Source organism: Toxotes jaculatrix, chromosome 1 (assembly GCF_017976425.1).
Source record: "Toxotes jaculatrix isolate fToxJac2 chromosome 1, fToxJac2.pri, whole genome shotgun sequence".
NCBI lineage: Eukaryota > Metazoa > Chordata > Actinopteri > Toxotidae > Toxotes > Toxotes jaculatrix.
Genome location: NC_054394.1, coordinates 25,555,999 through 25,568,069, shown reverse-complemented (window position 1 = coordinate 25,568,069; position 12,071 = coordinate 25,555,999). Strand labels below are relative to the sequence as shown.

The 12,071-nt window shown below is 39.8% G+C and overlaps 1 protein-coding gene across 2 annotated transcripts; it reads left to right on the top strand.

Moving 5' to 3' along the window:
* The first annotated feature begins 557 nt into the window (after positions 1-557).
* Positions 558-11,194, top strand: LOC121186014 (EGF-like repeat and discoidin I-like domain-containing protein 3). 2 transcript variants are annotated; one of them, XM_041044596.1, is made up of 10 exons: positions 558-763; positions 3,606-3,731; positions 3,832-3,963; positions 7,030-7,143; positions 7,715-7,896; positions 8,005-8,160; positions 8,267-8,411; positions 9,110-9,312; positions 9,414-9,569; positions 10,201-11,194. In XM_041044596.1, exons 1-10 carry the CDS (start codon positions 688-690, stop codon positions 10,342-10,344), a joined length of 1,434 nt encoding a protein of 477 aa, XP_040900530.1. In that variant the 5' UTR covers positions 558-687; the 3' UTR covers positions 10,345-11,194. The 2 variants fall into 2 exon arrangements, with proteins under 2 accessions (XP_040900530.1, XP_040900537.1); XM_041044603.1 differs by having other exon boundaries at positions 9,128-9,312; positions 10,201-11,193.
* The last annotated feature ends 877 nt before the right edge of the window (positions 11,195-12,071 follow it).

Genomic DNA, 12,071 nt, shown 5'->3' with positions numbered 1-12,071 from the left:
TAATTTTCATTTTAGATCACCAGGTACCAGATCTGAAGAGCTAGATGTAAAAGCATAGGACCTGTGGCCCGGGGTAGAAATTTTTTTTTGTTAGGCCACAACTGACCCCTGCTACAGGCTACATAGTAGTTTCATTATTTCTCCAGGCAGCCAGAGACTGACCAGTCTTCTATGGCTGAAAGTATTAGTTGATTAATCAATCAGGCGATTACAGAAAACTTGACTTGGGCTTCAGGGATTAACAACAGGCATTTTCCCAGTGTTTTCTGACATTTCATATACTAAAAATATTAACCAGTTATTAAAGGAAATATTCATAAAATGTATAGAAACTGACATAAATATTCAATAAAATGACCAAAAATGAAAATACAGGAATGCATTGAAGGTCAAACAAAAGGCAACCATGAATTAATATGCTGGGAAACGTTTCTCTCGCTGTCTGTGTGTTAATGAGCTCTCCGCCCCTTAGACAACGTCACATGTCATTAACTCGGGTATTATGAAAAATCCCAGCTCCCTCATTCATCACGTCGTCCTTCCCCTGGATTCCGATATTTCCGACAGCACTTTAAGGCAGCACTACTTACAAGTTTAGCGGCACCGAGTCGCTCCGAGCAAACAAACAAACAAACAAACAAACAAACCAACCAACCTGCGGACCAAACAAAGTAATAGTAAACAAATATGAAACGTCCCGGACATGTAATAACAGCGTTTTTAACAACATCTACTCTTCTACTTTGCCTGTATTCAGTCAGAGGTAAGTGTTTCTTTTAACCACCGACACGTATCAAATCAGATTAATCGCATTCATACAGAAACCCTGATCAGCTCCTGTTTTCTGTTTATGTTGCTGACTTTCTACTTCTAACACCAGACTTCATTCATTTTTCCATATTATCCACAAGGGGACTTTGGCTCTGAACTATGCCACCTAGTCTTATTTTCCATGCTATTTTCTTCTCTTTTTCCTTTACGAGGTTAGTTCAGTCTAAAGTAATCAAACAGGTCTACAGGCCTGCTGCTTTGACTGACTCAGGGAGATCCAGTCTTGTCTTTCTGGGGGTTTGAGTGAATGTCAAAGAGATAGATGTGCAACAGGTTGGTCATTCAAAAAAAAAAATACACGTCCTTCCTTAGAAATCAACTATGGAAAATGTCTTTTTGTTTTCTTTCCAGTTAACATGCTTATGTCTTAAACGTTTTCCATCAACAAATTGCCTATGAAAATGAGTTAAACATGCAGGATTCAGTCATGAACATATGCAGTTTTTCCTGAGAGCAGTCAATATGTAATTTGTACACCATACATCCCAAGATACCAGCTTATTATTGCCATGGTAAAATAGGTGATTAAATGTGGGACTACTCTGCTATTACCTGTGAGACTCTGTTATTACCAAGTTCTTTTTTTGCACAGTGGTTATATTGTAAGAGGCAGGTTTGTAAAAGAAATGTTATTTGCAATAGTGAACAGTTCTTGTATATATATATATATATTTTTTTTTGCTTTTCTTGCATGCTCCACCTACAGCACAACATCGTTTGTTAAATGTATTAACATATCTGGACACTCTTGAAAACAAGATGATGCATCATGAAGGGCTCACCCTGTAAACAATGAATTTGTTGAAACTGTGTTTTTAGGTTATATTGGTATATATATTATTGTCCCTGTGGAGACCTTTCTGGTCACACTAAGATGTGGTACAGATGGAGAAGAAAATAACACCATATGTGGTCTTGTCTGGAGCCAACGAGAACCAGCTGTCCACTCGCCTAACTTTAGCTCAACCTGGAAATATGTTGCCAAACAGGCGTACTTAAAACACTCTGAATAAAATCTGTGTCTTTATGGTATGTGGCCGCTCTTCTTTTGCTGCTGTGATGTTTGTATACATTCATTGCCAACAGCTTGGCTCACTACCCACCTGTCAGTCAGGTGTGCAGCATGTCCTGAGCCACTCCTGAGCTGCTGCACTGTCATGTTGTGTAACTGCTCATTCCTGAAAGAGCTGCATGCTTCTGTGCAACCTGGCTAATCCTGCAAGCTCTTAATCCTTTAGATTTTTCCATTAGAATCGGTTAGAGCTGAAACAGCTCGTCAGTTAGTCAAGCTACAGAAAAATAACTGAAAAAAAACTGAACTGAAAATGCTTTCTTTTTTTTTTTTTTTTTAGCAAAAATGCAAAGCCTTCCGTAGCTCCTGCTTCTGACTTCTAAGGATTTAATGCTTTTCTTTGGCTTATGTGATAACACTTCAGACATCTTTGTTTTGGACTGTTGGTTGAACAAAACAAGCTTTTGTCATTTTGGGCTTTAGAAAATAGTGGCATGCGTTTTTCACCATATTCTGACATTCAATAGACTAAATGAGTAGTTGATAATTAAAATATTTTTTCACAAAATAATACTGTGAATAATAATTTATTCACAGTGCACTTTTTTAGGATCTTGTTTGTGCATTGAACTCAACTGTAACCACTTTTATTAAACCACAGAAAACTTGTTTTTCCCTCCTGAAACATGTCGCTTCAGGTTGTCTGCTTAGTTCAAAGTGGTTTGACACCAACTGTCAGATGTGTTCCTGTATGAACACTTCTAGTTCGAGTACAGTGACAAAATATGCCAAATTATTGTGCTCACATACTCAACATCACAGTCCTATGCCTCATTATTGTGGTGGCACACTTTCCAAAAAGAGACATTCACCAATATCCTACAGGTTTTTACCTCATAGATACCAAACAAAGTCTAGTTAGAGCTTGAATGATGACTCTGACGTGGCATCTGATGACTCAAACAGACCAGTAAAAAAAAAAGAAAGAAGACAAATGGTAACAACGATTGTGAGTTAAGGGTTTTGTGACTCATGAACCTGTGCCTGCCCTGCCACTCCCACTCAAGGTCTCTGCCATCCTGATTCAGCCAAGATCTGTGACTCAGCACTTGAGCACCACTGTTGTTACCAACAGTCAGGTCAGATACTCCAGTAACGAGAGGTAACACGTCTTGTTCCCCTCCTAAGGCAGATTTTGACACTTATTAAAACTCAGTGTATTGGCTGAAAAGTCACACACGTATCCCAAACTCAACCTTTAGATGTTATATCCCTCTTCGATATTAAAGGGGCAGATTTAAGTAATTTTTAAGTCAAAAGAAAGTTTGTGAATAGGAGTAAAAGTTTGTTTTTTTTTTCAAAAATTTTACCCACCCAGGAATAATTTTACGATGAACTGCTGTCACTTACTCTTTCACCTACTGTTTCATCCCAGCCTTCCTTCTTTTCTTTTACTTAACATATTGAGTTGGAGCTTGTTTTGTTCAGTTGTGGTTTAAACCTGTTGATGGAGCATAACAATAACATGAAACCAAGAGTTTCCTTGTTCAAGAAACAGAAACAGCAGATGACTCAGAACAACATGTGCTGTAGCTGCAAGTTTATTGTAGCTTCTGGGCAGAATCAGTATCTCTGGTTTACATTGCAACAAGTTAAATACATCATCGCCCTACGACTAAATTAGTTAATTTGTGAGGTGCATTTGTATAGTTGCTGAAGTGATTGTCTTATTGCCCGGTTTTTCTCAATCTCATTTACTCAGGTGATTACTGCGAGGTGAATCTTTGCCACAATGGAGGAACATGTGTGACAGGTGTAGGAGAGGATCCCTTCATCTGTATCTGCGCAGATGGCTTTGGTGGAGACACCTGCAACCTGACAGAGACAGGTAGGGAGAAGAGGATTTTTTTTTTTTTTTTTGGACGAAAAGCTTAATTAATCACGCACTAAATCTAATCTCTTTCCTCCTTCCTCCTTACCCCTCCCAGGACCCTGCAGCCCTAACCCCTGTAAAAACGATGGGTTGTGCGAGGTCATTGCTCCAACCAGACGAGGTGATGTTTTCAACGAGTACATCTGCAAGTGTCAACCCAGCTTCGAGGGAGCGCACTGCCATATCAGTGAGTTACTGTACTTCTGGCTTTGCACCTATACATACGTCACATTTTCACTTTCCAAAAATATTTTCCATAAATATTTTAGTCTCAGTTGAGCGCACATCTCTATACCACCTTGGTAGTTTCTCTGGAAGGATTTTATTTAACCGCTGACATGAAGGATTTATTGTTAAGGGAAGATTTTTATGGCCTAAATCAATAGCAAAGCAATAATTATATAATAATTCTGATGAATTTTAATACAGAAGAGAAAGTCAGTGGGAAGTATAAAACAAATAGTACTGGGTTCCACTTTCAGCAGATTTCTCTGTATGTGTGAACACATGAGGTTTTTCCATGCTGTCACAGCATCAGTGGGGAAAGAGATGTGCAGTCAGCTCAGCAGTTTCATGAAAGGGTCTCATTCAGTGGGCTCTTTGGTCACTCTGTTTGGCTAATTAGTAAAAGACCACTCCAAGTCTCTTAGCATTCAGATGCCCTCCACACAGGTTTAACACTGAATCTGTTTGTGCTCAAGCTTGGCCAAATCAGATGAAGAATTTGATAATAGTGAATTTCATAATATCCTCTTAATTTAATGGCTGAATTGGCTTGGAATTACTGCAGAAGTTTTGTATTATTAGTAGAAGGATGACTTAAAAGAATGAGAAGAGGAAGGAAATAGAGGATTATATTTTACCAGTGTGAATGTTACTATAAAAAATGTTTTGGAACAACTATAAACTTTGTGTGTATGACTGTTGAGAGTAAAACTCACATTGACGAAAAAGATAGAATTATAGTTTCAAAATATAACTGTCATTCATCTTTTGTGAATGAACAGCTCACCCTCCCAAAACCCACAGCCTGACCACCAATTGCAGTGTTTGTGCAGTCTGGCTGTCCACTCCCAGACATTTTCTAATTTTGATTCAGTCAGACGTCATAGGCAGGACTGGTGTTGAGGTGCTGGAATGGGGTGGAACCTGTCATAGTTAAGACTAATGATATGGTTTCATCTGCAAGTAGCACCTGAAATAATGGAAAAACAAGCAATTTAGAATGACATTTTCAAATTCTGGACCATATTTCTTTAATTCACGCTTATTTGGCATGAATGCCATGTCATAAAGTTTTGCCAAAACGGGAAAAATAATCCTAGTTAGCAAAATAAAATGTTCAGTACAGCCAGCAAATCAGAACGGCTAGTTCACAGTTCGTCTAAAAGGTAGGGTCACTTGTTTCTCAGCGTTATTAGCTGTGCTGTGCCAGTGTTGTCACTGCCATACAGGCATTTGTTTCTAAGTTGTGAGCAATCCTCTTAGTGTTAACAGGAATAAGAATTAAACAGACCCATGTGGCATTACGTCAACCTGTCATCTGCTTTAGTTCTGAAGTCTGGTTTCTTAGGGTCAGTAACACAGGTAAAATAAGGCTGCATAAAAACTAAATCTCATTATTTCATTTTTAGGAATCTTATTTTGATTTTAGCTTGTATTGATATTAACACTACCTAGCACTTCAATGCAATGATTTTTTATACAGTATATGCAAATATAATACCTTCTGAACAGATAGTAAACGGCCAAATGCATGTGACTTGTGACGTGAAAATGACTTGTACAAACATCCAGTTCTATTTCTGCTTTTACAAATGATTTCTACTGTTTATATATAAATCAAAGTCAAATAAGTGAAAACAGATATGAGTGTGACTTAGACTCAGATAGTAGTTTTGTGTTATACCCTTAATACATGCATGCGATGTGCTAGTTGGCTACAGCGAGGACTGTCTCAGTGTATAGATTGGGGGAAACAACATAACCAATAATTTCTTGAAAGAACTATTGTTATTGACCAGATCATAATGTAAAGTATATATGCGAAGACTATCATTACCAAGAGATCTTAAAGCAAGTCCTATAGTTTTCTGTCCCATCATCTACTCACCTGCAGGCACCTGGTGTCCCTTAAAAACCTGAATACGGTTTGAATCATCATTGCTCTCACCACTTCAGCAAGCTTTTCTGTGTGGAAACATTTAGATCCTTTCTGACGATGAGTGAAAAGAGTAAAATGTTTATGCTTATCTCTCGTCTCCAGAGAAACATGCTGTGTAAGTGTGCCACCTTGTGGAGATTAGAGAGTGTCACATGGGCAGGAGGGACACGTGAGGTGAAAACAGACCTGCATTGTTGCCATGGCTACTGTTGTGGAAAGCAGGCTCATTAGTAGAGGGAGCAATAACTGGAAAAACTCACATACAATATTTATTGGCTAATTTCACTAAAAAGCCCAGTTTGTACATTTCTCTTTTGTGGATACGAGGGGCCATATTTACAAAATATCCTGAGTTGAATTATTAAGTTTTAAAAGAAAATATTGATGGCGGCATGTTAATAAGGATTTATCTATCTAAAATGGTTATTAATTCACTGACACAGACCAGTCACCTGTCAACCAATTACTGCAGACTTGTGTGTATAAGTCCATTTATGAAATACAAAGTCATCCAGAGCAACACGGTTGACCTTAACTCTTCTCTTAGCTCAGCAGTTCTCTTTGTTCCTTGGTCAAGTTGCTCTCAGCAGCTTTGTGAATATGTCTTGTGAAAGAGCTCTCTGTTCTCTCCGTTCAGATTATTCAGTTGTGCACAGTTAGTTTGTGGCCAAACTGATGATGATACAAAATGGATATAACCTCCTAAAATCTCCCGCGCCTGTTCACATTCATCAAGTCATAATACAAATTACAATTATCAACTGTGAACTTTGACCTCTAATTTACTGTGCCCTTTACACTGGTTGCCAAGAGTGTCCCTTCTCCTCCGTGTTGCCCTCAGGGGCATTTCTGTCATCATATTAGATTTAAAAGAAACTACTTGTCACCAACTGTATGTTGGAGACAGTGAAACGATTGTGGCCATCCACCTGCCTCAGCCCCCCCCCCCCCCCCCCCCCCTGCTCTCCCTCTGAATGTTAGTGACCAGGTGTGCACCACATCTGTGACCATCAACTTTTCTGAAACCGTTGTTTCTCAATAAATCAGAAGTTTAAGGAGTTAAAAAGAATCATTTGCTCTGTTTTTCAGATGTGAATGACTGTGCCAGCCAACCTTGTAAGAATGGAGGGACATGCAGAGATCTTGATGGCGACTACACCTGCCAGTGCCCCTCACCATATGTTGGAAAGCAATGCCAGCTACGTATGTTCAGTTATATATATATGCTCATTCACTTTTCTTTTCCTACATCCATTGTGTGAGTGACCACTTTTGAGATACTTCCTTGTGTATGTCCTGTACATCAGCTGCATTCCCTCAAAACCTTTTATGTGTCTGTTACATATAATAATCACTAGTGCATTGAGTAGCACAATGTCCAGATTCAATACTTTACTGTTAGTTTACTCAAGCACAAGTAAAATTCATGTATAAACTAACTTAAGATATACTCCGATTAAATGTTACTGAGTTAATCCTAAGTAAGGAGAAATACACTGTATTTGATTTGACTTTTTACAACGGATTCCAAAAGATTAGTAAGAAATACTCTTTCCATTGGATAAACTGGGAAATACATAATAAACCTTTGTAATCAAATTAAAACAAGATTGCTGTTTTGCCCTAACTAGTCTAACTTATATAATAATGTGAAAAGTGTGTAATTTAAACTGTGAACATGTAGAAGTACAATTATAGGAACCAAATTTGATGTAATATGTAATGTAATTAATTTTTTTCCACCCTTGGTAATAGTCTAATTGCTGTGTCCCAGGTTGCATTTCTCTGCTGGGGATGGAGGGAGGTGCAATTGTGGAGTCCCAGATTTCTGCTTCCTCCGTGCACTACGGCATCCTGGGTCTCCAGCGCTGGGGTCCAGAGTTGGCTCGCCTCAACAACCAAGGCATCGTCAACGCCTGGACATCAGCTGCCCATGACAGGAACCCCTGGATCGAGGTGAGGGAAGCCCCACTGAACACATGAATTAAAAGCTCGGGGGCATATTTACTGACCAGTGAGAGCTGTGAGGTTCACTAACACTCGACCACTTGTTGTTGACTCCAGATTAACTTGCAGAAGAAGATGCGTCTGACGGGCATCATCACTCAGGGTGCCAGTCGCATGGGCGCAGCTGAGTACATCAAGGCCTTCAAGGTGGCGAGCAGCTTTGATGGAAACACTTATACCACTTACAGAACGGATGGTCAGCGGAGGGACATGGTTAGACCTTACCTTCTATTAAATATACTTATGAAGTGTTAAATTCTCACCATAGCAGCAGAAAGTTCTTTTTCTTCATCTCATTTCCTGTGCATGTGTTTTGCAGGTTTTTGTGGGCAACATAGATAACGACAGTACAAAGACCAACCTTTTTGACCCGCCAATCATGGCCCAGTACATCCGCATCATCCCTGTGGTTTGCCGCAGGGCCTGCACGCTGCGCATGGAGCTGGTGGGCTGTGAACTCAATGGTAAACACATTGAAAACATCCAGTACAATTTTAATGCACACAGCAAGTTCAAGAACTTGAGTTATAGCTGTTGTGAAGTTTCCATTTTGAACAAAGGTAAAAAAAAAAATAAAATTCTTGCAGCGAGGAAAACTAAGGAAAGCCTCTTTTGTTTAACTTTCCCTCTGTCTCTTGTTTTACTGTGTTGATTTCTTCTTACTGCGGTCATGCTGACAAGCATAATGACAGTCAGAGAGTTTATTTCAACTGCATAACATCTTGCTGTGACCAGAGCTAGACCACATAGAAAACGTATACTATAAATAGTACTCTGTGGGTAACCACTCACAAACAGACACACAACATTTATGTCTTGTCCACCTCAACCCTTTTGTCCTTTGTCTCCTTTGACTATAAAAGTTAAAACATTTAGGGAAACATGGTAAATGTATACAGACTGCATTTGTAGCTCTGTGCACTTTATTGCATGCATTCTTCTTCTCTGTGCACCTCTCCCTCTTCTTTCCACTTGGTCATTGGTGGGTGTAAAAATGATTTGAATCAGTCACATGCTCTGTTCCTAATTTTCTTCAAATGGTGGGTGAACTTGATTTGTCTTTTCTTGGGGTGTATTCATTTGTCGCTTCCCCCCCTTGTCCGCTCTTTCTCTTTCTGTCGCTTTCCCTCCCTCCGCCTTTCCACCTACTTGTGATTCACAGTTTATTCAAACACGGCAGGTTGCTCAGAGCCTTTGGGGATGAAGTCTCGCCTCATCTCAGATGGGCAGCTTTCAGCCTCCAGCTCTTTCCGCACGTGGGGCATTGATACCTTCACGTGGCACCCTCAGTTTGCCCGGCTGGATAAGCAGGGAAAGACCAACGCCTGGTCTCCTGCCCATAACAACCGCTCTGAGTGGATCCAGGTGAGGAACACCTTAGTTGTAAAATATTATCATTGGTAAAAATGTCTCTTGTGGCCAGCAGATGTGGCAGAGTGTAACTGTTTTCTTTGTTTCTTTGCCAGGTTGATCTAGAGAAGACAAAGCGCCTCACAGGCATCATCACTCAGGGGGCAAAGGACTTTGGCGTGGTGCAGTTTGTGTCAGTGTTTAAAGTTGCTTACAGTAACGATGGAGAGTCATGGAGTATGGTGAAGGACGAGAACACCGACAATGATAAGGTCAGACATATAGGAATCCCTAAAATATCTTTCCCTAATACACATGATGTGGTTTTTTGTGTCCATCTTGTAAGAGTATTAAATAATTTAACAAGTCTTTTTTGGGATGTTCTTGCGTTGACCCTAGTTTTTAAAAAGTAATACACAAAGCCTACAGTTTGTGAAAAAAGCCTGTCAGCCTCCCTTTACGATGAGATACATTTTTGGTTCTTGACGGAGCAGAGGAAGGCCTGTTCTCCTTACCATAGCCTCTTTCTCTGAGAGGAAATACTTTGTCCTTTATTGGAGCATTTTAGCTACAGTGGCTGGACCCATATGATCCAATAAAACTTCAAAACAAGCTTTGATGTTTTTACTGAGCACAGAGCTGGTAGGCTCACGACATAACGATGCTGCCCGGGGCTTTGTCTAAACGCTCTGAACATCTGGGTGGGGCTCGGATGGTCAAATTGTCAGAAAGCGCCGCAGCTCAGTTTGATTAACAACCCTTGAGAACAATTGGTCACTGAGACATTTGGAGACGTTCTGAGGAAAACTGAACAAAATTGAACAGAACATGCTTTATATACAATCATTTTGTTCAACAGGTAATTATTTTTGCTTTAACTATAACCTGAACATTTATTTGCAGCTTTTCCAAGGCAACACTGACAACAACACCCATAAGAAGAATGTATTTGAGCCTCCTTTCTATGCCCGATATGTTCGAGTGGTCCCCTGGGAATGGCACGAGCGCATCTCTCTACGCATGGAGCTGCTGGGCTGCGATGACTAGAAACTCATCAATAGCCATTTAACAGTGCTCCATCCTCATCCAGCTGCTCCATCGCCTCAGACCACAGCAGAGAATGGATCTTGAACAGAATCATCTGTTTTGTATTCCAGGGAGATTGTGCTTGCTGAGTAGCTTGGACTTTAACACTTGTAGCACTTTTGGACTAGTGACTTTTTTATGTTTATGTTAATACAATTGTTTGACGTTTAAGCTTGTAAGTGCTCATAGAGTCCCTCTGTTAAGTATCCATGCTTTTAAGAGTTTTTGATCTTCACAGAATTTGCACAGATTTGCTCTTAGTCTGTATTATTCGCTCCTTCGTCAAAGTTGAAGTTGAAAGTTTAAAACTTTTTCTGTCCTACCTTTGCAGCCCCACACCAGGGAATAACCTTGCTATTTTTTGTAGTTGTAACAGTCCTCAGGAGACAGAGGACAAACATCCTCACCAGCATACTCACTATGTCTATTGTCCAGCTGCTGTTATTCAAGCACAAACTAGCATAATGATGCAGGGCCTGTGCAATATATTGTATATTTTGGCATCCAACAATCCTCTTAAGAGAAAATATTAATGATTAAAATTTTCAAATTTGAACTGCAGCACACAGATGAAGTCAATCAACTGATTGAATGACAAACTCTAGGGCTTTTTGCATTAAGTTTTTCATGTGATGTCTGTTTTTACACATTTTAGCAGGTTTTTCTGTTTCATTCTTACATATAATTTCATTTTAATTGAATCCTTTTTACAACAAATGTGAAATATGTAGAAAATAAACATTATTTTACATTCTTTTTTAAAATTCATTGTTGGTCTTGAACTGAGATCATTTATTAAATGCTAAAAGAAATCCATGTTTCCTTTCAATTGAGAGACACATGTCCTTATCATGCTTTACTATGAGCTGTTGTTCTGAACGTAAACAGTTTACTTCCATGTCTGAGTGGGTGTTGGTGGCTGGTTTTTGCGTGAACAGACTGGTCAGTGAGGCCACGTACAGGGGACACAGAGGGAGCAGCACGAAGGAGAGGAACATGCTTATTAAAAAGCACTGTAACTGGCCATGTTAGGGGGTACCTGCATTATTCAGATACACATATAATCCAAAATCCAGAGCCAACACGAAAAAGGAAGCTACAATAGGGCTTTCCATTTGACTTGAAGCTCTCAGACAAAACAGAGTTAAACATTTCAGCACTGTCAGTTGTATTCTGCTTTCCTTCACAAACTCTCCCAACAACACAAAGATGTTGTGAGTCTTCTCTATGACGGACTACCAGGCTTTCACCCGGTGTTTACGAGAGTAATTACACCCTGTTAGCCCCTCATCTCCCTGCTAAGCTCGCTGTCCTGGTATGTTTAGCCCCTGGCAACAGCTTTCATCTCTAAGGAGCATCTCTGTCCTCACAGTGTACATCTACGTCTACTGTATGCGAATGTGTACTTCGTTTATGTTTTCCAGCATGGTTTCCTGCAAAAGATCGCAGTGCCTCCAGGAAAAACACAGCTGCCAGCTGGTGTGATGTGGGGACCCTCCGCAATAAACATCTGCTTTCAGACAGTTTAGGAGTTGTCGCCCAAGATATTCCTCCACAAACAGCTGTGCAATATGAAGCTACTTCTTATAGTTGAGCCTAGTGTGATTAAAAAAAAAACAAAAACCTGAATCTGTAACTTATGTTTGTGGGAGCAGGACCCACACAACTGGTCTGTACTTTGAGACAAT

Excerpts from the sequence above, each read along its gene's own strand:
- LOC121186014 (XM_041044596.1), top strand. The coding sequence starts at position 688 with ATGAAACGTCCCGGACATGTAATAACAGCGTTTTTAACAACATCTACT. Across the intron at positions 3,964-7,029 it reads GGGAGCGCACTGCCATATCA|ATGTGAATGACTGTGCCAGC; the intron begins GTGAGTTACTGT and ends TCTGTTTTTCAG. Across the intron at positions 7,897-8,004 it reads ACAGGAACCCCTGGATCGAG|ATTAACTTGCAGAAGAAGAT; the intron begins GTGAGGGAAGCC and ends TGTTGACTCCAG.